Source organism: Anopheles bellator, chromosome 2 (genome assembly GCF_943735745.2).
Source record: "Anopheles bellator chromosome 2, idAnoBellAS_SP24_06.2, whole genome shotgun sequence".
NCBI classification, from domain to species: domain Eukaryota; kingdom Metazoa; phylum Arthropoda; class Insecta; order Diptera; family Culicidae; genus Anopheles; species Anopheles bellator.
In genome coordinates, this window is record NC_071286.1 from 5,878,193 (window position 1) to 5,903,563 (window position 25,371).

The following is a 25,371-nucleotide window of genomic DNA, read 5'->3' on the forward strand; positions in this document are numbered from 1 at the left end:
CAATGAGTAAAACTCCTCGATCATTTTATATCCTTTTTTTTCGACCTACCAGGAATTATATTTTTATTAGAAACTCGATGTTTGCATACGATTGTGCATTAAAACATGTTGGTGTCATGCAGATTGCATAGCGCAGGCGTTTACATATCTTAAAATATTTAAAATAGGGTATTTATTATACTTGAACACGTGTACTACACATAAAATGTTAAATTCAGTCAAAACACAAACATAGAAAACAATAAAGTTGAATAAAGTGCGAAGATTCTTTCTGAAAAGAAATGTGTCCACTATCGCATACAAATTCCCCACTGTGTGATGATTCTTGGCCGTGCTGCCATATCACCATATCATACATATCTCTGAGGACTGCCTAAAATTTCTCTGCCTGCCTAAATTTCTAAAAATGCCTAAATGCCTGCCTGCCTAAATTTCTAAAAATAAAATGATCCTTAAGTATACTATCATTTACACGTGTTTCATTTCATTTTTCATCTCATTGTTCAGTTTTTCACGTGTTGTTTTTCAAAAACTTTATACACCCTGTAACTGAATTTCTAGTGCTTTTCGGCAAAATTTACTCCAACTTTACACCGAGTGGCAAAACATGAACAAAACTACTTGTTCAAAGAAACAAAAGATTTATTTATTTCTGTTTTTTTGTACCCAATTTAACCATACTCCAAAGAAATATTAAAATTTAACGTAAGCTCAAATCTCTACCAATCTTGCAGCGCGAACCAACTACCAACTGATTTCTACCGACCTTGGCTTTTATACGGAGTGCAGCTGTCAAAAAACATGTGAGCGATGCCGCCTCTTTTCGTTGCGCCTTTCGCCAGAGTGCTGTTGTGCGGAGCCCCGATTTAGCAAAAATTGTGTGCGGAACTATTTTCCAGGTACGTTATGCTGTGAATTTCTCTCGCAACGCACGGTCAACCGTGCGTGTCCATTTCAAATCACGCTTGAGTTTGGATAGGTACGACCGTGGTGCAACGCCTGGTTCCGTCTCCTCGGTCTCGGTGGTTCGATATTTGTGCCACGATTGAACGGATGGTGGATGGAAAATTTTTGACGTTTCCCATTCGGCACAAAGAATTGCATCGATGTTCGAGTGCAGCGGAGTGCAGCACTGCACATCTCGCTGCGTATGGGCGATTAATGAAAATGAATCAATCAAACACAAAACACTCATTCTAATACATGCCATGCGTGTTACTGCCTGGTTCTCGGTACATTTAGGTATAACCCAACCCTCCTCCAATAACCGCACAATGGCACCGGACAAGAAGCAGAAAGGTCGCAACAAGAAAAGCATCCCGGTGCAGAACGTGAAGCGGGATGACAAGAAGATCGCCAACGGTGGCACAAACGGTGCCGCCGCTTCGACGGCCGAAATGACCGAAGAAGGTATGGTAACCTCAATCGAACCACGAAGTCGGTTAGGCTGATTGTTTCGTTTTATTGCCTTTCTTCCATCGCTACAGAGGCACTGTGTGCGAAGCTGGACGAGGAGGCACGGATCAATGCGGAAGCGCGTGCCTGCACCGGTACGCTGGCCGTGCATCCGCGCTCTCGTGACATCAAGTTTAGCAACTTTTCAATCACGTTCTTCGGCTGTGAGATGCTGCAGGATACGATGCTCGAGCTGAACTGCGGCCGGCGGTACGGGTTGCTTGGGGCGAACGGATGTGGCAAGTCGTCGCTACTGTCCGTGCTCGGTAACCGTGAGGTGGCGATTCCGGATCACATCGACATATTCCACCTGACCCGTGAAATACCGGCCAGCACGAAAAGTGCCCTTCAGTGTGTCATGGAGGTCGACGAGGAGCGCATCAAACTGGAAAAGATGGCCGACGAGCTGGTCGACCAAGAGGACGATGAGGCGCAGGAACAACTGATGGACATCTACGATCGATTGGACGAGATGTCGGCCGATCAAGCGGAAGCGAAAGCGTCCCGAATTCTGCACGGTCTCGGTTTCTCGAAGGAAATGCAGGCAAAGGCGGCCAAGGAATTCTCTGGTGGCTGGCGGATGCGAATTGCGCTCGCCCGTGCTCTGTACGTGAAGCCGCACCTGCTGCTGCTGGATGAACCGACCAACCATCTCGATCTGGACGCGTGCGTGTGGTTGGAGGAGGAACTGAAGACGTACAAGCGCATCCTGGTGATCATCTCGCACTCGCAGGACTTCCTCAACGGCGTCTGCACCAACATCATCCACATGACGCAACGGCGGCTCAAGTACTACACCGGTAACTACGAGCAGTTTGTCAAGACGCGCCTCGAGCTGCTGGAGAACCAGATGAAGCAATACAACTGGGAGCAGGATCAGATCGCACACATGAAGAACTACATCGCGCGGTTCGGACACGGTTCGGCCAAGCTCGCCCGGCAGGCCCAGTCCAAAGAGAAGACGCTCGCCAAGATGGTGGCCCAGGGGCTGACGGAGAAGGCGATCGATGAGAAGCAGCTAAACTTTTGTTTCCCCTCGTGCGGAACCATTCCGCCGCCGGTGATCATGGTGCAGAACGTCAGCTTCCGGTACAATGACTCCACGCCGCACATCTACAAGAACCTCGAGTTCGGAATCGATCTGGATACCCGGTTGGCACTGGTGGGGCCGAACGGTGCCGGCAAGAGTACGCTGCTGAAGCTACTGTACGGTGATCTAGTGCCGACGTCCGGAATGATTCGCAAGAACTCCCACTTGCGTATCGCCCGGTACCATCAACATCTTCACGAGCTGCTCGACATGGACGCCAGCCCGTTGGACTACATGCTCAGGTCGTTCCCTGAGGTGGTGGAGCGAGAGGAAATGCGCAAAATCATCGGTCGTTATGGGCTGACCGGCCGGCAGCAAGTGTGCCCGATCCGGCAGCTATCCGATGGGCAGCGGTGCCGTGTCGTGTTCGCGTATCTCGCCTGGAAGAAACCGCACCTGCTGCTGCTGGACGAACCGACCAACCATCTGGACATGGAGACGATCGATGCCTTAGCCGAAGCGATCAACGATTTCGAGGGTGGCCTGGTGCTCGTCAGCCACGACTTCCGGCTGATCAACCAAGTTGCGGAGGAGATCTGGGTGTGTGAGAAGGGTACGGTCACCAAGTGGAACGGCGGTATCCTCGACTACAAGGAGCACCTCAAGAAGAAGATCGACAAGGAGGCTCGCATCAATAATAGCACGCCGGTGGCCGGAAAATGAAGCAGAGAATCTGGTAAGCGATCGTCGACCGACCGAGTGATCTTCGATCCGTTCCGCTGACCCGCGAGCCGGCCGCCAGGCGGGGATTGCGGGGGAAGCCTTCTGAAACCGAATGATAATTGATTTCATCGCCCAATTAATCGCAAAACCCCAACACGAGGTAGACTGCTCCCAGTCGTCCCTTCATCACCACTCCGTTCATCGAAATTTGCAGGAGGATCATCAAATGGTTGTTGTTCAGGATGATCGATCGTCGTCGCCTTTAAGCTCGTTCTATGTCACTCACGTGTTTGGGATCCGGGGCAAAACCGCCAATACCATTACCCCTATGCGTAGCCACCGGCGTTGCTTATATGGAGCGGTCCAGCAGGCGTTTGTTGAGCTTGATCAATTGTTGAACAGAAAAGAAAATAGGATTTACAACTTAAACAGCACTAGACCACAGGATAACCCAGCTTAGGAACAAACCGAAATTAAAGGAAAAAAACGTAACAACTCAATAAATTTTTATAGCCAATAAAAAATACGCAACTCCTTCTGCAAATCGAAAGCGACAGCTGTAAACCAATCCTTTCCACTACTGCTATTGTGAACCAAACCCTTGGCTAACGAATTTCTGTTCTCGGTGGCAGAAAGGCGAGGGCAAAAAGCGAACAAGAACACAACGTATGAAATTGGTAATTTATTGAACTGTGTATTGCTCTACTGTGGTTTATTTTAATCTACCTTATACACCTACCTAAACACAATGATATGGTATCGCAATAAAGTGTATCCAATTATCATTTTTCTCTTTTCTCTTCAATTCACTTCTTTCAATCCTTCATTGTAAGTCATTAGCAGCGAAGAACAAACGAAAGAATCATCTTGTTCGATTTCTTTTCGTCACGACAATGGCCTCATACATTGGCACAAGTACACTGGCGAACCGATTTTATTCGATTATTGTTGATTATTGGTCGAGCAGTTGGCGATAGCGATCATCTAGGCTCCTTCTAGAGTCTACATTTTTTTGTGTACCCTGCCGTTATTTTCCTTTTTTGGCAAAAGAGCCATATTGAATATTATTTTCTATTGCATTTCTGGTAATATGACTTTTTTTCGGATGCAGACCGCAAGCACTGATGACAAACACTTATCGGTGATGACAATTATTTTATTTGAATCTCAACAAAAGGTATATAACACTAACGTTTAAAGAAGATTAACACTACTTATTTATACAAGCATTAGCGATCCTACCGCTTCCCTGGAAGCTGGCGAACACAAATCGCTATGAACACAAAACTCAGAGCAATCGGAAGTGCACGCACAACCGACGAATATTGTTGACGAGTGTGTATGTAGGATAAGGAGCTACACATGCATTCTGACACATTTTGGCAAGTTGTGCTGCCTTTTCACTTATCGCCACCTTTTGGTGCCTTCCTTCCACGGGACCTCTTCCTGGAACCTTCGGTGCTGCTGGTTTCTGTTCCTGCAGCAGAGAGAAAAACGAATCACAAAATGGTTCAATTCCTCAGTGTCTCAGCGAACCCATTTTTCTTACCTTCCTCTGCAATCGGTGCTAATCCTCTCTGACTGCCAGCATAACCAGCAATTGAGTGATCCGATTCATCGGTATCTTGCTCACTCGGGTCGTGTAGTTGTTGGGTGCTTCCAGTGGTGGATCCTGCCCTACCCCTGCTGCCCGCACGACTAGAGCGTGTCTCGATCGAAGTTCGTCTCGTAGCTGGCACAGTACGAGCCGTGCGCGATCGTGTCGATCGTGCCGATGTTCCGCTCACGTTCGAAACGATCGATTCCGGTTCACTGTCATTACCGGTCTCGTCCGGTTCGGTGGCACGTGAGCTAGTTCGTCTGGTTCGTACCGCACTGGTACTAGCCGATGCTATTTCTAATGATTTTTCCATCACCGCCAGCTGGTGGCGCGTGAGCCTACGGTTGGAGGAATAATCGGCCAACAGCGGAGCTCCGCTTTGGCTTCGCTCGGATGATTCGGATTCGGTATGGGACGCCGTCACAGCTCGCTGTTTGCGGACCCGTGTGCTGCGCCGAGTGCTGCTGGCTGTCGAGCTTGCGAACGATCGCTCGGACGGCTCCGGTGGTTCCATGATCGAATCATCCGGACTGTTAGGAAGAGAAGGACGCTGTTCCGTGTCGACAGACGATTGCGATGGCCGGCGTGTCATCTTCTGGGGCGTTACATCGGTGCCAAACAGCTCTTTCGCCATAGACGAAGCGCGGGTTAACCGACGCGGTGTAAGTGGCGCTTCCGGAGTGCCCGATACGTTGTCCATCGAAGAGTACCGACGATTGCGGGACAACGTAGGCGTGAGCGGAGTATTGGAGGTGTCCGCCATAACGGAAGTGGCCCGCACAGAGCGCCGTCTAGTAGGAGTGCTCGGTTCATTCTGCGTGGTGGCGGATTTCTCCATGGCAAGCATGAAGCGCGTCTTTACGTTTGGCCGCGGACTTGATGTTGATGGGGTGCTCGGATCCTGTAGCGCCAGCTCCTGATGCCTCGCCTTCGGGCCTGGCTTTGCCACAAGTTCTTGCTGTGTTTCTTTCAATTTCAGTTCTTCACTCGCATCTGGTTGCTCAACGTGTGCGTTATCACCGGCCTCTAATATGTCGTGCTCGTTAGAGGGCTCTTCTTCGTGCTCCCTCTGTTCGGAGTCAGCGCCGGAAGTTTTGGCTTGTACGTCTGCTTCGGCACTACCGCCCTGGTCACCAGAAACATGCAGTTCAATTTCCATCTCTTCGCTCTCATTGCTTTGCACTTTGGGCTCGCTGTCAGTTCCGGTCTCCTCGAGAGACTGCCGAGTTTCCTCCGTAGTTCCCTCACTTGATGAGTGTGCCTCGGTTCCGTCTGTTTCTTTGCTACTTTCATCTGAGGCCGCAACTTTTTCGCGATCATTATCATCACTCGCTGATTCGCTGACCGCATCGGCGGCTCTCAACTGTGCGGCAAGCTCTTGCTGGTCGGCAGAAAGGTTTAACGCACGTGACTCCTCCGTCAGCAGCCCGTTCTCTTCGCCCTTGCTGTTCTTGCGGCTCGAACCGTGCGCTTCGTCGGGCTTGACCGACAGATTAATGGCTGGTACTTCTAGCTCGTGCGCATTCTTCGGCTGGCCAAACTGATTTTCCTTTTCCTCGTGCGTTTGTGCCGGTGCCGTCACTGATGCCGTTGTGCCACTCGGTGGGGACGATGTGGCCGGCGTGACCGGCGCAGCCAACCGAGCTTCCGAGAGCCCGCTCGTACTGGCGACACCGTCGTCCCACTGTTCACCTGCCACCGAGAAGTCACGGGCTGCCGTCGGAGCACTGAAAATGTAAACCGGATCCGAATCTTGCTGCTGAACGGAGAGATCTTCCACTTCTGGTGATTCCTCGGCACCGTCGACCGTGCGACGGTTTTGTGGGCCATCCGCAGCTTCCTGCTCAGTACGGTGCGTTGAAGAGGACGTAGTAGGAACTTGAATGTAATCCGTCGGTGGTCTGCCACCATCGTTCTGCTCAACCAATTCCACCTCATCGAACAGGGCCTGCGGCACGGACTCGGAGTAGAACTCTTCGTACCTATGCATCTCTGAACCACTGCCAGTAGCGGGTTCATCTGCTTGGTCTTGGACAAAAGGTTCCAGCACGGCCTGCTCGTCAGCCTGACCCTGCGTCCCCGACGAACCGCTAGTCGAAGAATCCGATGAAGGGGACGGGCTCGTGTCTTCATCACTTACATCGATCACCTCCAATACGCTATCGTCCGATGAAGCGGGGTCAATGCTATGACCTTTTTCATAAACATTGGCGCCTCCATTCCCGTCATCATCATCTCCATAATCATCATCATCTTCATCGTAACTTTCTTCCTCAATTTCCTCATCGACATCATCTTCATCTTCAAGGTCATCGCCCTCTTCTTCATCATCGAGCACTATTTCTGAAACATTATCGTCTTCTTCCTCATCCTGTGCGTCACTTTCGGGCAGCTCTTGCTCCTCTGGTGGTACTTGATTGCCGCCGCTTGGCGCCAAAACTTCATCTGACGAGGTTTCCATACATTCGTTGCTGAAACAAAGATAGAGAAACGGTCATACACGCACCCCCTGCTGCATGCGAAAGGCCAACTTACTCGGCAACATTCTGATCTTCACCGCTGCGAATGGATTCCACATCGTTATCCAGCAAAATGATCTCATCTTCAATCTCCTCCTCAGTTTCGGCTGCACTCTCAATGGGTTGTTCACGTTCTGCGAGATCAATCCGTTCTTCAACAACGTGCGATCGTTCGCGGATTGGGCTTTCCAGATTCTCCCGTGGGTCGTCCTCCATCTCCAGCTCCATCGGTTCCTCGTCTTCCTCGCGCTGTTCATCGCCCTTACTGGAGTCATCATCTTCCAGATGATCTTCGATGATAATCGCAATATTGTTCTCTCTGCTTGGCTCATCGGCCTGCGCTGCGGTAGGGGTCTCCGAGCGCGACGCGTAGTGCAACGGCCGACGACGGGTTGGAGCACCGGTGTACAGGACCTGCTGCAAGCTACTGTTCTCCATTGTCACCTCGGGCGAGTAGAAATCGTCGTTCGATACACCGGACAGATTGAGATCGGGGCGTTCGAGACGTGCTGCCGTTGGTGTAGTTTCGTCGCGCATTGCTGATAGCGTGGGGCTGGTGTTTAACGCCTTGTGACCTTCTGCAGGCGTACTGTCTCCGACGCCACCGGTGGGAAGCTCGAATCGTAAAACTTTCTCCTCCCCATCGTTGAGGTGCGCTGACGATGCACTCTGATCCGAATGGTTTGGTTTCAGGATACCGTGTGGTGGCGTGTGGGAATTTTCGAAAAATGGCGAATCAGAACGATCGCCCGGACGTAGAAATTTACGCGAGACCGGAGGAGTCGTAAGGAAAATGCTTGGCGAATGGCTGGTGGACTTTGATGTACGATCACTCCCAATGCCACTCGCAGCATCGATTGCCGTTGCCGTAAAGTTAAACTTTGGCTTCATAGGCTTAAACTCCGGTATCGTGGGGACGGGTACGTCGAAGTTTACATAGCGTCGGCCACCAGTGCTCTCCGGACCAAGACAACGTCTCTTCCGCGGAATACCCTGTCCGTCCTCTTCGTTCAACAGTGGGTTACGATCTGTTCCGGCGAACTCTTCGAACGAAATATCACGCTGCCGGCGTTTGTTCATCGACGGATCCAGCCGCACGGGGTACGCTACGTTGCGACTGCGGACCATAGGCCGACACTGGAACACGCCCAGGCCCGGTTTCTCTAGAAAAGGGCGATCGTGTTGCAGCCCCGTTAGTGCTGCCGCTTCCTTTATGGCCACGATCGAACGGTGCATAACGCGCACCCTGAAATCGGCTCGGCTGCGTATCAAGGCAGAGCTGAGGGTATTTGCTGCCGCGGCTCTTTCTTCCCCATCTCCATTGGGCGAGGTAGTAGGACTGGTGGGGAAACGTGGCTCGAGCTCCTTCGGCTCGGAGTAGGTAAGGTATGCTAGCCGTTGACTAGTTGGATCGAGTGCCTTGTGATAGAGAGCCAATATTTCCCGCTGCGTTTCCAACGACACGCTTCGCTTGCGGCTCAACCGATCGACCAGCTGAACTGCTTCGACAAACTCGAAATTTTGCAGCAAATGTCCCAGCATCAGAACGTCACCCGCACCGGCCAATGGACTTTCATGAAGATAGTCACGAAGCACCTGCTTCTCCTCTTCGGTGAGCGAAAACTCAAGCATCGTTTCCGGTTTACCCACTTGCATGATTGCTTCTACGAACCAGATGAGCTGCTGGCCGTCCGGTTGCGGCGTGCGGCGCTGCAAGCTGAACGCCTCCGAGATGAGATTGTTTTGTACGAGCGTTAAGAGTTCGAGCCGAGGCGTCACCGGACAACCGGGAGCGCGGAGCACTTTCAGCGCAAGATGAGGGGCATCGAGACGCAGAAGCACCGAGACGATCAATTCACGATGCCACTGGGGAAAGTCTACCGTGCTGGACAGGGGCGACAGGAACTCCTCGACGGTACACTTTATAAAAACAAAACATATGAAAAGATATTAGCATGCGTAGAGCGTTTCTGAATCGGCTTTCTTACCGCCATGTTTCCGTGGTCCAAGTGCCAGAATGCTTGCACACGCCGCATGACGCCGAGCTTAAGGTTGAAAACATTGGGGAACCTTTCTAATCGCTGCAATATGTTACGATACCTGCATGGACATTGGAAAATGGTCATTAGAGGAAGGTGAAAAAAGGTAGCCTAGCTAACGTACCGTCCATCGCCTAGTACGGCAACAATATCCATAAATAGATACAAAAGTAGCGTAAGCTTTCGCTCCAGCGATACCTCAGGAAGAAGCAGTATTCGCAGAGCTTTCTGAAGCGACTGCGGTGGGTAGAGGGGTATCGTCTCGCCGTCTTGCGTGCCACCATCTAACCACACCTTTCGAACCGCTGCCCTATCGAACTCTCGCTCCAGCAGGTTATCGATGAACAGAAACTCACAGGACGTTTCATCCTCGTCTCCGTTTAGCATCCGCCGCTGTGAGCCGTAAAACTCCATCAGCGTACGGTACGGATATGGAAGCAACGAAAAGTGTCCAAAGGAGTGACTGTTTGCCTCATCCGACTCCTCGTCCGACGGTACTGACGAGGATTCGGGACCTTCCGGTAGAACGTAAATGTACAGCAACCACTGCAAAACGCTCTGGTACTCGGAAGCGGCGCGGATCGAATCCGATTCTTTTGAAAGCCTTCCGAGAACTGTAATATGAAAAATAGCTTAACTTTTTCGAAAACAACCTATCGCTGCTTATTCGAGCACCTACCATTTTCCGGTATGCATGGTAAACAGTCCGTCAGAATGGTACGATACAGATCCGAGAGTTGCTTCAGTTCGCGGGTACAGTGTGCGATGGCATCTTGAGTCCGTGTATCGATCCGGCTTGTGGCCGCCTCCAGCAGCGGTGTCAGCATCCGATTGCACACTCCCTTCAGTGTTTTCGAGCGATTCCATATCCAATCGGTCAGCGTCGACAGCGAAACACCTCGTTCAGGGTGGGCACCGAGATGGCTGCCATCGGCCCAGAGGTCGATGCAGCTTTGCAGAAACGTGTGGCAATTGTACTCCAGTCCAAGCGACAGAATGAACTCTCGCACTTCACGCACGTCATCATCCGGGGCCGGAAGTTGTTCATAAAACTGGGGCACTAGTGCAGCACGACACAGCATCTGATAGAGACCGGCCGGCTCGATGACCACGTTGGCGCCATCCTGGTCGAGATATTGCAACAACTTGTTCTGCAACCCAACCCACCTGTGTTGGGTGCGTGCTAGGCCATGGAAACTGCTGATATCTGCAAAGGCACAGCATGATTTCAAAGGTTTACTAAATATTAGTTGCATGTGAAAATGTGGCCTTACCGAACGCCAGTGAGCTGGGATAGAAGTGTTCCTCCGGTCGTTGAATGGAACGGAACAGGACGAGCGAGCGTTCGATTAGTTGAACGTGAAAACTCGGTTCCTGCAGCTGAAACACGACCATGTGCGTCAGATCCTGCTGCCAATCGCACTCGAACGGCATTTCCGCCTTGTACCACTGATTCAGGTCAAATACCAGTACCGTAGTCGTGTTATCCGAGCCCATCCAGCTCAGCACACTCAGCGTGATCGGTTCATCTTCTTGAGCGATCTTCTTTGTGATGGTTTGCACATTGAGCGGCAGACTGCCTGGATCGCCGCTCTTTAGCCGTAGGCGTTCGCAGGGCTGATAGTACTCGGTTGTCTGCCCTTCCGGACGATCCCTGTTCTGGTACATGAGCAAATACAGCACAGCGAACGCCCCTTCCGCATGAGCGTAGAAGACCCACACATACAAGCATGGCTTCGGATCATCGCTGGGCTCGATGAAATTCATGGCCACCGCGGAACAACCGCGTTTCGGAGCATCGATTCGACGGATAACGGAGAGCGTCGGTAGATCGTAAAGCAGCACCGTACCATCTTCGAAACCCACCATGAACAGTTTCAAAGAAACAATCTGCAACATACATTCGATCGCAGCTTCCACCTCTTGCAGCAACTGTAACCCGACGTACAATCCTCGATCGCGAACCTGTTGCAGTCGATGGACGACCTTCTCCAGATCGGAGCGAAACAACTCGATGTGACACTGCCGTTTCGCATCATGGTGCATTGGGATCACCGTGCTAGACGTTGTTTCATGCCCTACCAAACGCAAGCATCCATCCACCAGTAGCAGCTTTCCGTCTTCCGTCCCCAGTGCCAAACAACAGCTAAAGTGACCCAGCGCACCAACATCCTCGAGCCTGTTGTCTATCAATCGTACCGTCTTCACGCTCTCCTGTATGTCGATACGGCCCAGCTCGCGACACCGATGGAGGGACAGGAAAACAATCTGACACTGGTCCAAGCCCAACCGCAGCACCACGGCAAGAACGGTCGGACGGCTGAAGAACACTTCCTCAACGCACTCGATCGTGCACGTTTTGGGTTTGCTGGAAAATGTAACATCACCGCATTTAGATTCGCATCCGATTCCAGCGAACGCAAGCATCACTCACCTGCCGTAGCCGACGAAGTTGTGGGAAATAACCTTAAAACCTGGATTTATGTTAAATACCTCCAGCACGGCTCCGCGCGCATACCATGCGAGCCCGTTCCGCTCCAAAATGCCACTATTATCTGAATTAAGGAATAAGGCGCGTAAGAGAGACGAATAATCCATACGCGCTACTCTACGCAAAACGAACCTTCCTCGGTGGGGAAGCTACCAGCAACACCGGCTTCCCGCGAGTACCGCACGGTATCGACCAGCTCGAGGCAAATGTTGTCGGAAGTCATTTTGTGCCTTCCACCGCTCTTTCGCCGACGGGGGATCTGATACGATAAACAAGCCGCACGCAGAACATATAAACAATGCAGTAGTTTATTGTTGCACAAAATGAAACTCTAGATTTGGATGCGGTTTTCCCGGTCCCGCCGCTTCTGCTAACCCCGAATGTGTTTGGCGGTTGATGACAGCTGTCAAAGACGATGTTCTACACTATCAATCATCAAGGTGTATAGATGCGATGATGGTCTTTTTTTAAACAGTGCCGTCCGTTATACCATGTATTTTTTGGTATGTTTTGTGGCAAACAGCTAAAGCGTAGCAATATTGCTTCGGATAGATGTAATTGACAAAAGTTTTTATCTCAATGGCATGAATGTATTTATCTTTACATCCTGGGCACTAAGGATTAATTGTGTTGCTTAATCAATTTGCCACCTTGCTCTACGCTGGCGAAATGACCAACTTGATGGATGGTGATGAACGTTTGGTCGCGAGTCTGAAAATATTGCGTGTTAATAAAAAGGTGGTGGTCCCAACAAGAAAGTGGTTTTACCTTCTACGCTTGAGGCAACAGAAAATAACGATTTTTTATTGTCACGAGTGGTTCGGGAATTTTCAGCAACATTCCAAGCTGGTAGCTCTTCCGGGGGCTCGTCTTCGACAGACCGGTCCGCGGTGTCTTTGCACTGAAGCACGATTCTTCCGTTGGTGACATTTCGGCAGAGTTGGTCAAGAAAAAACTGCTTCCGCTGTTCGTCTCCTGGTTGACCTGCGTGAACAACCTTCATGTACTGCTGCAAAAAGTCGTGCACATTGCGAATTGCATGGCCATTTATTAGGTGAACAGGAGAGGCGCCGTTGTCGGATTTATTCGCCTGTTTCACGACTGGGGCATCTACAAACGCACCAGTCGTGACCTGGTGGTGTGGCATAGAGTTTTTAAATTTATGATCTTTCACTCTGATCGGCTGCGTTGTTGCACCGCTCGGTTGAGTTGCGAGTTTGAGAGGAATTTCGGTAGTACTCCTGGTTTTTCTATTTTTTGGAACATCCGTAAAGTCAAATGTCGAATCATTCCCTCCGTCGGCCGTACTCGCATTAGCGTCACTTGCGTTTGGCTGACTATTGACTGACTGCACCAAAGCTTTTTGTAGCGCAAGTAACAGACGACGTTTAGCATTTTTTCGATAACAAGCTGGGTAGGGACTGATTAAACTTCGCAATATCTCGTATCGATACGGATCGTCGTAGAGGGATTTGCACAAGGCACACCGTTCCTCTATTTCCATTACTACTTCGTCCAGCTCAGACATTAGACGATCTCGCCAGCGTTCCGGAGACTTCGTGGTTATCAGGCCACAAGCCATCAATCGGTGGCGCAATACTTCCGCAACCGATGCCTTGCTGCGAAGACGCAATATTGACTCGTCACTGCTATCTTCCGTAGAGTAATGCACACTAAAATTGACCACAGAGGATGAATACTTCAAAATCGTTCAAACATTTCCATGCGCAACACACCCGTATCGATCCAATCCCGAGTACTTTGGATGCAGGTCCGAGGTTTGCCTTTTTGTTTTCACAGGACCAGGTCTACACGCTCCTCTGCCGAGACCCATGGCGGTTCTCTTGAAGAATGCAAAACGAGCGCACGTTGTCGAAATGAGACAAAGTGCCACTACGGTAAGATTTAACACGTTCATTCTGGCGAACCTACACGGATCTTCTAAGTAATGCATCATACCGAGATCTATTTATAACCTTCTCCCTCTGTAGGTTTTGAGTAAAATTCACACCGCTGCATTACCGGTACACGACAGAATTCAAAATAACCAATTTAGAGAACGTGATGTTCGATAAACATGCCAGTGGTCACATCTTTGGCGTCGGTGGTTCCAATGCCATCAATAGCGCCCCGTGGCAGTGTATACTTTTAGTGCGGAAAACACTGTAAGTATGTAAGTATCTTGTTTTGCTGCATGGGCCTCGGGAGGTTACTGAGGACCCGCCACCTTCCCTTCGAACCCCTTCCTTCATTTGGGTGTGTATACAAAAGACTTCAACGAACGGTAAGCGATGAGCCTTTTAAAGCACGCTGTACCCACACAACAAAATTGTGTACTGATCAAGGGGGCCACTCCGACGATCGACGATCCAATGAAGTCACAACACCAGACAACCGAAGTGGCCGTACCTCTGTGAGAGGGAAAGGAACAGCAACACGCACCCGTGAGCATGAAGCATAAAGGTGGGGATCCCCAGCTCGATGGGTGGCACTGGAGGACGGACGTTGTTGATGGTTTACATCATTTTCAGCTACGCATACGGAGACAGTCGCCATTGGAGACATAACAGTAGCCAGATAAGAACGTAAAAACATAAGCGAAACCGTACAAACACCACAAAGCTGCCTTCCATGGCCAACGCTGCACAAGGTTGAATGCTATGAGTAAGTTCGCTCGATAGGTTCCAGTTGGCACGTAGAGTATTCGCGTTCGTGTGGACAAGAAGTGGTGACCAATGTTGTTACACGGAAAATAGTGACCACCCCCGGTCTGGCCTAGCCTTTAGCGAAAGCGACAGTCGATCAAAAGGGCATTAGCATCGGAAGTGTGTTGGTAAAAAGGGGTGAATCGATCGGGATCGTGGTGGAAGTGCGATTAGCTTAACCGTTAGCCAGAGGAAATTAAGAATAAAACGAAGAACGAAGCACCCCGTTGTGAATCTGCGTACACGGTAGCTGAGCATAGCATTGCGCACGATCGTTCGCTCAATGACACCACGGTTGGGCTGCGTCGAAAGTATACATCACGCCCAGCCGCGTCATGCCACGGAAGTTGCTTAAATTTCTCATCCTCTTCGACAACACGTCGCTGCTGTACTTCCCGGGCCAGTTCCTGTCTGGGCGGGTCCTACTTGAGCTGCAAGACGACACACCGGTGTTGGGTAAGTGGTTGGCATCGTGCTCTCGCGAGCGCGTTCTTGGGCGATCTCGAACTGTCCCTGCGGAAGCTTTCAGCCTAGTTACAACCCCGCTCGTAATTAACGTTTATATTTGACCAAACTTCATTATTGTGTAATCAAGGAGAGCTGTACCTCACAAATGGGCCACTGATGATCGACCCAGTGCACCCAATGTTGAACAGTAGTGTGCGTTTCCATTAATGCTTTTCGTAGCTAGTGGACTGTGTTCGTTTGGTTATGAGGTACTTAACTGTTTCGTTCGCCCTTACCATGGGCAGAGCAATGCAATGGAACGTTCGGCGATGTGGACTGCGGATTACGAAATGTGAAACGAAACAAGGATTGATATTATTCTGAAGGTCACTTGTTTGCTATGAACGCTATAAAATGTTGAAGGACATTTTACAAAAGGACTACTTCTGATTAACGGAAAGGAACATTGCCATACATTTCGAATGTGTAACATTCAATGCTATCGCATGTAGTAGTTTGCAATTGCTTATATTGTTTCTTTTAAACAGTAGTTTCTGTTTCAAAAAATTGCATGCTCTTCTGTTTGGTTTTGATTTTTTCTGTTTCTCGCTTTCAAAGCTAAGTTAACGAAACTTTAAATGTAGAGAACATTTCCGCAGCAATAGAAGTAATCAATGAGTTTGTGTAATAAAGAAATTAATACGCCAACGTATTCGATGCGATGACATCAGCCGCATTTTGGGCCAAGGGATCATCGCTGCAAACAAGTAACGCTGACCACCACCGACTCGCGCACGCATGCTGCTGCAAGAGATCATTGCGCAAAATAGTGATGTGATCAATCATCATCGTTTCCCGCTTCCTTTTATAGGACTTCATTTTCATGTTGTCGGAGAGTGCGTCGTGCGCGTCCGATCGACGCGCCACGAGCGATCGTACGACAAGGAGAACTATATCGACTTTCGCATGCGCCTGCTGGGCGATTCCGACAACCAGGGTGCAACGGTGCTGTCGCCCGGCATACACAGTTTCCCCTTCAAGCTGGGCCTACCGGTGGACCTCCCATCGACCTTCCTGGGCCGGTACGGATGGGTTCAGTACTACTGCAAGGCCGGTCTGCGCGAACCGTCCGGTTTGATACACAAGAATCATCAGGTTTTTATTGTGATGAATCCGATCGATCTTAACCTCGAGCAACCATATCTGGCGGTACGTACGCAGGAAACCTTTATTTTAAATTCAGCCAGGCTGCAATTCGATGTTGTCCCTACTTCCCCTAACCACACGGATTTAAAACTGCAGGATCCTTTTAAATGTAATATTGAACACAATCTCGGCATGGCTTGCGTTGGAGGAGGAATCGTAAAGTGCAAGATCTTTCTCGATCGCGGTGGGTACGTGCCCGGCGAGTCAATCATGATTACAGCGACCGTTACGAACGCCAGCAGTGTAACGATCAAATCCACTAAAGCCGCTCTCACAGAGGTGTGTAAAGTGCAGCCCTTTATGAGCACTGCGAATAATTCTAACCGTTAGGTGTCGAATGTTAAAATTTCTTTTATTTCGCTTTTACAGACGATACAATACTTTGCCCGCGATAAGATCATGCATACGGAAAAGCGGGAATTGGCGGTGATAGCACGGGGCAAGATCCGAGCCGGCCACAGAGACGAGTGGCAGAATGAGCCCCTGTATGTTCCACCGCTACCGCCAACAAATCTGCGCGGATGCCATTTGATACGGATTCAGTACGACGTTTGTGTAAGCATGCCCAAGGGAGCATAACGAGGAGGGCCAAAGGCAATGTGCTGACTTTCTTTTCTCCACGCAGTTCCTAATCGAACCTAAATCGTTGGAAAAGCAGATCAAGCTGCAGCTACCCATCACGCTCGGTACGTATCCGTTTAAAACGGCCGACGGAGACGATACGAACGAGTGGGCCGAAACCATCTACAAACCGGAAACGCACTATCCGTCCACTTTGCCCATATTCCGGCCATGGTTGCACGAGAAGAATGATCAAAAGTAGTGTTCGATGCCGCACTCCCAGGTTCAGGAGCACGAGTAATGGCCGATTGACGGTGCCATAAATGAAATGCTTAGCAAATAACGTAGACAAAAGTGGAAAGAATGCATTACACAATTTTGGGCACCTTCCGTATGCACTTTCCCGGCACACAACCTAGCAAAACACCACCATCACACGCTACTGTGAAGAGATAATGCCAAGAAACGATCACATAGAGTATAGCGATAGTATTTAAAGGAATCGTTTTTTTTTTCAAAACATATAGTTATTGATAACAAAGAAAAACTCGGAGCGTCAACAGGGCAAATTCGTAGCATTCTTTTATCGTGTGATAACTCGTATGCCAGAACTAGGAAAACATAGTTACGAGGTCTGCAACTCGGTTATCTTGTCAATCAACATTGCCTTCGTTCTCAGTTTCGACACTCCAACAACACCTTGTTTCTGAAGGAATTCTTTCAATGTCGCCACCGTCAAGCTGGATGCCTGCGAAATATTTGATGGAAAAGTGAAATAAAGTCTAGCAGTTATATAAATTAAATGTACGCTGTACCTTTCCTTGCGAGACCATTTCAAATAATTCTGCATCGCTAACAGGAGAAGGATCCACGCGCCAAGCCTTTGCTTTCGATGGGCTTTCTTCGTTGTTTGCAAGTCGGCTCCGTTTCGGAGCGCTCGTAGGGTCCTGGAAATAAATATCATGGCATTTTGTTCGATTTTTTTAAACTTCAAACTTTTTAAACACGAGAAACAAAATAGCAACATACTTCGCTGAACAAATTCTTAATCTCGTCTACGAATGGGTCCAGCTTGCTGTCGATCGTTTCGTAATCTGGATGGGTTGAGTCGAAAAATTCAGCCTTTTCCATATCAAAGACCAACGATTCAATGTTGGAGTATAGACTTTGTGATGCCGGGTTATCGAAATAAACCGGATTGTACTTGAATCTAATCTTTTTTATCACCTTCTTGAACACCTCAATTTGGCTGTCTGTAATTGTGGGACACTTTGCTTTATCCAAGTACGGTGTATTTCTTATGTCATCTGGAAAAAAAAAATTAAAAAAAAAGTACTGGGTCTGGCTGCAGCTGCAATATGCTTACCAGCATATGGAACAAACTCAACCCGGAATCCCGCATATCGGCGTGGTACCCCATCTTCATCAAAGGCTTGCTCCTGCGGTACTAATGCAACAAGTCTGAAGAAAAATGAAACAACAAAAACCACGGGTCATATATCGGCCGTAAATTAGGGGCGCATAATTGTAATTATGATTTATGTTTACTTTGGCGATTGCTTCCTGCGCATGGTCAAAGTGCAGTACGCGGCTTGACCCTTCTCGAGGCATTTCTCATAAAGCGCACGCAGCAATAGGGTAGAACCCGAGATGTGCGTCTCATTTGGGTACAGAAACATGCTGCAGCGGACATGGTTGGTGATAACCACACTGGACACAGGTTTAAAACCGAGAAGCCGTATTCCAGGCGTGAGGATCTGTTTCATCATAATCAGTTCATCCGGCTTGAAAGATACCGTTTCTCCTCCTATTCGAATGGCTTTTCTGAAAAACAGATAGTAAAATAAAAGGATTTCAATTGATGATGTGCAGCTGTTTTAACCACAAATCCTACCTCTGTTCACCAGGCAAAAGAGTTTTAGACGTTTCCTCCTCTCGCTCTTCACAATATCCGCTGGCAACATGAACACGTTTCGAAATGATCACCTCGTTGGTAGAACGCAAAAGTTTCACTTTTTTCGGGAACCGTGGTGTTCTGGGTTGTGAGATGAATGTTATACAAATTATCTGCTATTATCAGTAACGAAAATATAAAATTCCGCAGAAATGCCCACCTTGACAGAGAATACACATTTACGGCAAGTGCAACATCCTCCGAGAGGTACCATTTGAGGTGCGCTAGCGAACGCTTTTTGAAATCTTTAGTTAGGATTCTTTGCAGTAGCTGTTCTTTGCTTTGTTGGTAAACGGGAGGAATGAAGTCATTCTCATCCTCTCCTTGAACTGTGCAGAGAAGTTCTTTATAAAACTTCCCGCAATCGAACGATTCAAACAGCGGTACCAGAACAACGGATATATCCTTCTGCAGGAGATCCCTCGCCTTTGTCAGCGTCTGTTGATGTTCTAGACTATTGTTTGTGTGCGGATGGTCGTTCATTGTAAACAAAAATATCGTTGATTGCTCGAGTTTGTAGCCACAGTGCGAGAACATACGAGAACACATCCAGAACACATTCGCCAAACTAGCGTCCTCCGAGTGGCCGTATTTGTTGCCAAAATTTAGAAAATCGTCCGATTTGAGCATACTCCGAACCTTCCGGATCATCTCGACAGAGACGGTATTGAGATGAAGGAAAATGGCACTATGGCGTGGTGCAATAATCCCCGAGTGCTGGTCAATATCGTCCTCCGGTGCTGGGTTATTCATGGTGTTGAAGAAGACCAATGCTACCAAATCCTTCTCGCTGGCAGTGACCTTGTTACGCATAATAGACTCGGCAATGTCCAGGGCTTCTCTAAACTTTTCACTATCGTTAAACATCTTATCATCGCAATCGATCGCCAAAATCAGTCCGGAACGGCCGGTAAAAGCGCTGTCATCGAACTCATCTTCACTACCGTCGGACTGGTTATCACGAAATGTGTTTTCGCTCATCTTGTGATAAAGTACAACTTAAAAACTTTAGAACATTTTCTTGAAAAACAGCGAACACTTTGGAACAACACCTTTTGAACTTTTCGTTGAATGTTTTCAAGAAATTTCATGAGCGAGAAATCACAACAAGCCTGAAATCCCAAATTCAAATGTCAAATATGGGCGCAAAATGTGACAGTAGTTTGTTTATATTTTTGCTGAGATTGAAATTAAAATTCATTGATTTAGAATGAAACGAATGAAAAAATGAAACGAAAAGACAGGCATTTTAAATTTTCGTTTTTGAAGCACAAAAGCAAACGGGAATGTTTTTGTTTGAACCTGGAGGAAAAGGGTAAGTTGTATTTTGTTGGGCACTATGTGACTATGTGAGCGTGCCCCAAACCAAATGACGACCGTTCTGTCATGCGTATTACAAACCAAAATGAACCAACCAAAATCTGGAAGCGGCATTTTTTGTTTTCCGTTTTTCCTATTCGCGTTTTCCTATCCGTTTGCAGTGCAACAACTGTGAATTGTGTTTGTACTTTAAAAAAACTGTGTGTTTTGTCCTAGTGTGACCTGTTTATGCTCAAACTCTTGTAATGTACCCAAATGCTTACATCGCTGCGCAATAAGGAAAAGAGGTGTTTACGCCAATGCGACAAAATATTGCTAAAATCAATCAATAAAGGCCCTATTTTAAAGGGCATTATGCAAAATGAAGCTGCCTTTACGTCAAAGTTTTCCTATCGATTTTGTGTGAGTGATTACCGGAGGAAACCTTAGAATTAGTTGCTGGAAACTGTGTGTCCATCTTCCGCGGCGGAGTTCATCTCTTACTCCGGCATCGAATCGTAAGTAAATCCCGATGTTTTTTGTTTACAAACAGCTTCTTCAAGACGTAACATGACATTTATTGCCGGCTTTGCAATCAACCTTTTTTTTTACCTTGCCGGCAGCTCAGCCCACTTGCTCATTTGAAATTAACGTACCGCAACTGAAAGTCCCGGTAACTGATAAAACACTACAATGCGCGAAAAATAAGTATTCGGCATTCTCCGTTCACACTAGCTGCCTAGGTTGGCGTTATTAGAATTCGAAAAATGTAGTCGTTATCAAAGGGTAAAAAACCTATTACCTGTGCAGAACTACTTATCTTATCAGCATCCAGCTTTGAGTAGACCGACCGTCTTACGTTTAGATAACGGCAACGGTGCCGTAGTTAAACGGGTGACTGTTGGAAGAGTAGGACGTGCAAACGACGACGAACGAAAATGAGTACGTTAAAGCAAAAAATACGAAATGTGTTTTCCTGGCAGCACGACGATTACAATTTTGATCAACCACCAACGGACGAAACGGAACAACCCTCCACCACTGCAGATGCGAAGATCGAAAATAAGAGCAACAAGTTTTTGAAAGGATCTGCAGTGAAATCGACGGTAGGTGCATCGAATTCCAAGTTATAGAGTCTGGAATTTCTTTAACGCTATCGCCCGTCTGGTGTCTGCTACAGTTAGATAAGAAACTGTACAAACATGGGCAGAGAACAAGCGAACAAAGGAAAAGAACTGAAGCGCTGCCATGGTTTGTGATGCAATGAATTGATTTTATATGCCTTACTTTTACTTACAGTCTGTCGCACCGAAGGTAGTCAGTAACCGAACATCGAAAATCAACAAGAAACGACTGAATCACATCAATATTGCCCGCAATTCATCGATAACGTCAGCACAACTGAACGCAGCAGTGCCACTCGTGAACATACGACGTGCGCCCTCGGATAGGTCGGTGTTATCGGAATTCGACCGCCAACCCATAGTTTCGAAATTAAACCAGCGTCCGTTGGCTAGGCCGATAACGCTAGCCGCCCCGTCTTCCTCCGTCTCTGGGATTTCCTCGACAACAAAAGCATCCAGCCGTGGAAGCTCAACTGGTCCACCGTCAGTGACGAGTGGCTCAGATCGCGGAACTATCATTATACGCAGAGCACCCCCTGCTCCCGTGGGCAATCCCAACGATCGGTCGCTTCTACGGTCTGCAAAGAGTCAACCGAAGCCCCACGGCACCACCGACGAAAGAGCATCAATTAAAAGGAAGCCTCTTCTGAGTGGATTTGGCAGGCAGAGGTAAGAACCTACTAGAAACGGCTACTCCACCGAAGGACCTGCAAGCGTGTTTCGGAATCTTAATTTTCTTTTTCGAAGTATCACCTAGGAGCAAAGCAAATGCTGCACGAAACTTGAAAGTCAAACGATGGGCATGGGTTTATAACTAGGAAGTTGCAAGTACGAAGCTGTACAAATGCTTCGTTTTGCTCCATTTCCCTCACTGACCTTCGGTACCAAACTAGAACAATCCCATTCTGCTGTCGTCTGTGTCAACAGTCAGAAAGTGTCCCGTGTGGATTAGCGCAGGAGTTCCCCGGTGATGCAACAACCGTTTCTAGTTTAGCTGGCATAATTAGTTTAAGACTCTCGCCACACGATAAGCATTGGATTATACCTTTGAATGACACGGAAACCCTTTGGGGAGGCCCTGATAATCCTTGCCTCGTAATGCCATAAAAATGCTGTTTGCAGAAACTGGGAACTGTAGGCATCTTGGTGCCAGGGTTTTGTCTAGCCCCGTACATTCCATAAGGTCAGCCGATTCCTTACGGTGCGCATTCAAGTTTGTCGCAAGAAGTTTGCACAGATCGTAAAAGACGGCCAGAGCCCTTTGGCTGGTTTTGTATAAATTTGAACTTGAACTACAATCATCTGCGTCCCGCAGTCGCTTTGAACCGGTGATCAATCGGTGATCGTTCAACGTCACACTCTAGTATCGCGGTAGCTTAAAACCGGTTCGCGCTCGCCAGCCATTTGACAGTTGCGTAGTTGTACCGGTTCGGCTAAACAACCGACGCACGGAACCGCAAGCAGTGGCAGTTTCCGCAACCCGTTCGGTCGCTCTGGATCGCAAGCGCTACAAACGGTCCAACTGTCGCGTTTCGCGTCGTGTTTTGTTGGTGGCTTTCGGGGAGCTTTTGTTTTTGCCCCTCGGTCTCTGCGCATGGCATGAAGCGAAGTGTGAAAGTGTCCTGCGTCGAATGTGCCGCGAATCTTTAGCTCTGATTCGAGAAAAGCGACTGCAAGCGCAGCGCGTGCAGTGATCATCGGAAATGTTTGGTGTGCAATAGTGGGGCCTCAACAGTGAGAGATTTGTGTTTTCTTTCGATTGCCTTGTTATCTGAAGTCGGGTCGTGAGCTGCTAGGTTGTGTTTGTGTCATTGCTCGGGCGATAGTGTGCCTGTAGTTAAGAGGAAAATTACTTCCAACGTCTACGGTGCGCAGTGATGGGCTTCAATCCAGCGAAAGGCGCGCACCAATTGTGTTCCATGCAATCCACCAAACCAATTGTCGCTTCCCGGAGCGCTGGGAAATAGAAATAATCCAATGGGTTGACCCCTTTCACCCGCCAAAGGTCTCCTGCAAGCGTTCTACGCGTATTAGACGCTCGAAACAGAAATCTCCAAGAAGAAGAGGATGCGTGTCCAACCTCACGCTCACAGCTCTCGCCGTTTTTCCAGGGCCCATCCGCGTTTGGGAATTCTTTTACCAAAATCCCTGCACTTCCCAAGTTGCCGGCGCCGCGGTGCGTCTGGGCTGGGCGCAGGGCTCATTATTATTTACCGTATGTATGTTTGTGGGCTGCTTTCTCTTTGAGAACTGGCCGTTTTTCTTTTTTCGCCTTTGATCTCGTTCACGTTCGCGCTTCGCCCGGTTCCCCACCCCTTCGAACGGGTCTCTTCCGTTCGCCCGCCGTCGCCGTCGTTGCTTTCTTTTTGAGCCGATTGCAGCGGCCACGGAAACCGCGACGATCATTGCCGCCGAGCGAAAAAGAAAACGCATAAAGTGGCCAGAAATTCAAAGCAGCCACGGTTTGGTGAATTCTCTCGCTCTCTCTCTCTCTCTTTCGGTCGCGCTCGTGGGCCGCCAACGGCATTTTATTGCCATGGTTTGTGCATGTGTGCGTGTTTTATGAACAAATAATAGGCTTCCCGAAAAAGGCGTTCGCGCACATCGCGTGACGACAGGTTTATTCGATAAAATTTCTTTCAAGGCTCCCTCGGTTGGATGAATTGTTTGTAAACAAGCGGCAAGGGCAGCGCGAAATGGAAGTGGCACGTCCACGCCGAAAGCGTCACATTAGAGCTGATAGGGACCGGGAGTTGCAACATATGCTGCACACGTCGTCAAGACGCCAAACGGGGGCAGCCCAGAAGCACCCCAGAATGTGTTGGAAGCTTAGAATTGAATTGCAAATAACAGTGCCCAGCATGCGCATTACAAGTACCGGACAAGCAGGCGCGTACGATCACGTTTCTGAGGCCGTAAATCAAGCGCGATTGCTTAGATAAACTCTAGTGACGTTGAGAGTCATCTTTACACAGCCAGCGAGTTATGTGGGACACAGCCACGTCGCAGGAACCTTTGGAATTGTAACTCAGGCAGAAACGGTTAACATCGACGGCCGGGAGTGAATTAATCTTTCATGCGCATTTTTACGGTACTCCACAGGTTCCGAAGTGCATTAATAAAATTCGATTGCTGTCTCGTTGTAGAGGATCGAAGCTAGCAACGTTCGCCAGATTAGTTGCAGTAGTAGCCTTCCGAAGGTCTCTGGTGACACACTGTGGTGGCGAGGCACCCACATTGCGGGCCAAATTGCAAACCACCTCCTTGCCCCGTGAGTGCCATTATTTGCTGGCGTATTAATGAGTTGGCTGTCCGCGACGGGGCGAGCGGAAAAAAACATGCTAACCCAACACCTGCACACTACGGCACACGGGCGGCTGCGGCGGGGCCAGATCGAGGAGATTGAATTTACGGTAGCAAAACGGCTGCGACACTTGCGACGACTGTCGCAACCTTACGACGCACAAGCGCGCGCGGCCACCAGCGTGTTGCGGTCGGCGGCGCACACACGGTCATGGTTTGTTTAAGGAAACTTGGAGTAAACCCGACCTTGGAACGATAAGATTAATTGATCCTACCTACCTGCAGTTGCAAGTGCGTTGCGCGCGAGTGCCGCCACCGTTCGCTGCATCATCGGTGTAAAATTGCCGTCGATTCCCTTTTCCGGCGTAGGCGATGGATTGTTGCGAGATGAGAAAAAAACGGTTACGCCTGGTGCAAGCATCCCCAGCAGCATCCCCAGCAGCAGCCGTTTTCGTCACTGCCACTTAGCGCTTTGGGAGTCTGTAGTGGTGCAACATGACATTGTTGGCGCTGCCATATGACGAACTTTGGGTGCGCACCGGCGGCAAGTCGGCGTGGAACCGGCCCGAGTGTATCAAATTGCTTCACGTTGGCTCCCCCGGCGCTGGGGCTAGTGGACACTGAGAGACAGGAAGGCAATTGACGCACGAAAGTATCGTCGCAGCATCCACCCCCACCACCGCGCAAGTTACGGGGCAATGGCTAGGCAAAGAATTTGTGACTCCCCCTTGCATCGGCTATTATCGGTCTCCTCCGCACCGGCAGCGAGGGGGGCGTCCCCGGCGCACACTTGTTCTAAATGACTCTTGCTCCGGTTCGCGCGGTTTCTCGCCGCGAGTTTAATCGAGTTTAAAACAAATGAAAACCTGTTTCTCCGATTCCTTTTCCACCATTGGAGCGTCAGTCACGGTCGGA

At 49.0% G+C, this 25,371-nt stretch overlaps 6 protein-coding genes across 6 annotated transcripts in view; 3 read left to right on the forward strand and 3 right to left on the reverse strand.

The window, feature by feature from the left end:
• Positions 1–816: 816 nt before the first annotated feature.
• Positions 817–3,996, forward strand: LOC131211777 (ATP-binding cassette sub-family F member 2). The gene is made up of 3 exons (XM_058205386.1): positions 817–899; positions 1,243–1,410; positions 1,488–3,996. The coding sequence occupies exons 2-3, from the start codon at positions 1,275–1,277 to the stop codon at positions 3,206–3,208; spliced, it is 1,857 nt and encodes a 618-aa protein (XP_058061369.1). The 5' UTR covers positions 817–899; positions 1,243–1,274; the 3' UTR covers positions 3,209–3,996.
• Positions 3,997–4,472: 476 nt separating this feature from the next.
• Positions 4,473–12,080, reverse strand: LOC131212195 (protein ELYS). The gene is made up of 9 exons (XM_058205966.1): positions 11,990–12,080; positions 11,801–11,921; positions 10,641–11,734; positions 10,046–10,573; positions 9,491–9,980; positions 9,316–9,427; positions 7,344–9,247; positions 4,758–7,279; positions 4,473–4,685 (listed from the first exon to the last, which is right to left on the reverse strand). Exons 1-9 carry the CDS (start codon positions 12,078–12,080, stop codon positions 4,609–4,611), a joined length of 6,939 nt encoding a protein of 2,312 aa, XP_058061949.1. The 3' UTR covers positions 4,473–4,608.
• A 433-nt stretch (positions 12,081–12,513) lies between these two features.
• Positions 12,514–13,775, reverse strand: LOC131212199 (uncharacterized). Its single transcript, XM_058205970.1, has 3 exons — positions 13,594–13,775; positions 12,739–13,530; positions 12,514–12,568 (listed from the first exon to the last, which is right to left on the reverse strand). Exons 1-3 carry the CDS (start codon positions 13,773–13,775, stop codon positions 12,514–12,516), a joined length of 1,029 nt encoding a protein of 342 aa, XP_058061953.1.
• An 800-nt stretch (positions 13,776–14,575) lies between these two features.
• On the forward strand, positions 14,576–17,695 carry LOC131212442 (arrestin domain-containing protein 4). The gene is made up of 5 exons (XM_058206304.1): positions 14,576–15,018; positions 15,881–16,218; positions 16,312–16,494; positions 16,585–16,770; positions 16,841–17,695. The coding sequence occupies exons 1-5, from the start codon at positions 14,898–14,900 to the stop codon at positions 17,036–17,038; spliced, it is 1,026 nt and encodes a 341-aa protein (XP_058062287.1). The 5' UTR covers positions 14,576–14,897; the 3' UTR covers positions 17,039–17,695.
• Positions 16,606–19,774, reverse strand: LOC131212441 (X-ray repair cross-complementing protein 5). The gene is made up of 7 exons (XM_058206303.1): positions 18,891–19,774; positions 18,671–18,811; positions 18,325–18,600; positions 18,143–18,237; positions 17,806–18,083; positions 17,592–17,723; positions 16,606–17,524 (listed from the first exon to the last, which is right to left on the reverse strand). Exons 1-7 carry the CDS (start codon positions 19,709–19,711, stop codon positions 17,402–17,404), a joined length of 1,866 nt encoding a protein of 621 aa, XP_058062286.1. The 5' UTR covers positions 19,712–19,774; the 3' UTR covers positions 16,606–17,401.
• Positions 19,775–24,951: 5,177 nt separating this feature from the next.
• Positions 24,952–25,371, forward strand: part of LOC131212205 (uncharacterized) — an 11,791-nt gene continuing 11,371 nt past the window's right edge. Inside the window, exon 1 of the mRNA XM_058205979.1 lies at positions 24,952–25,065. Coding sequence (XP_058061962.1) covers positions 24,952–25,065 — 114 coding nt within the window. The remainder of the gene's footprint in view (positions 25,066–25,371) is intronic.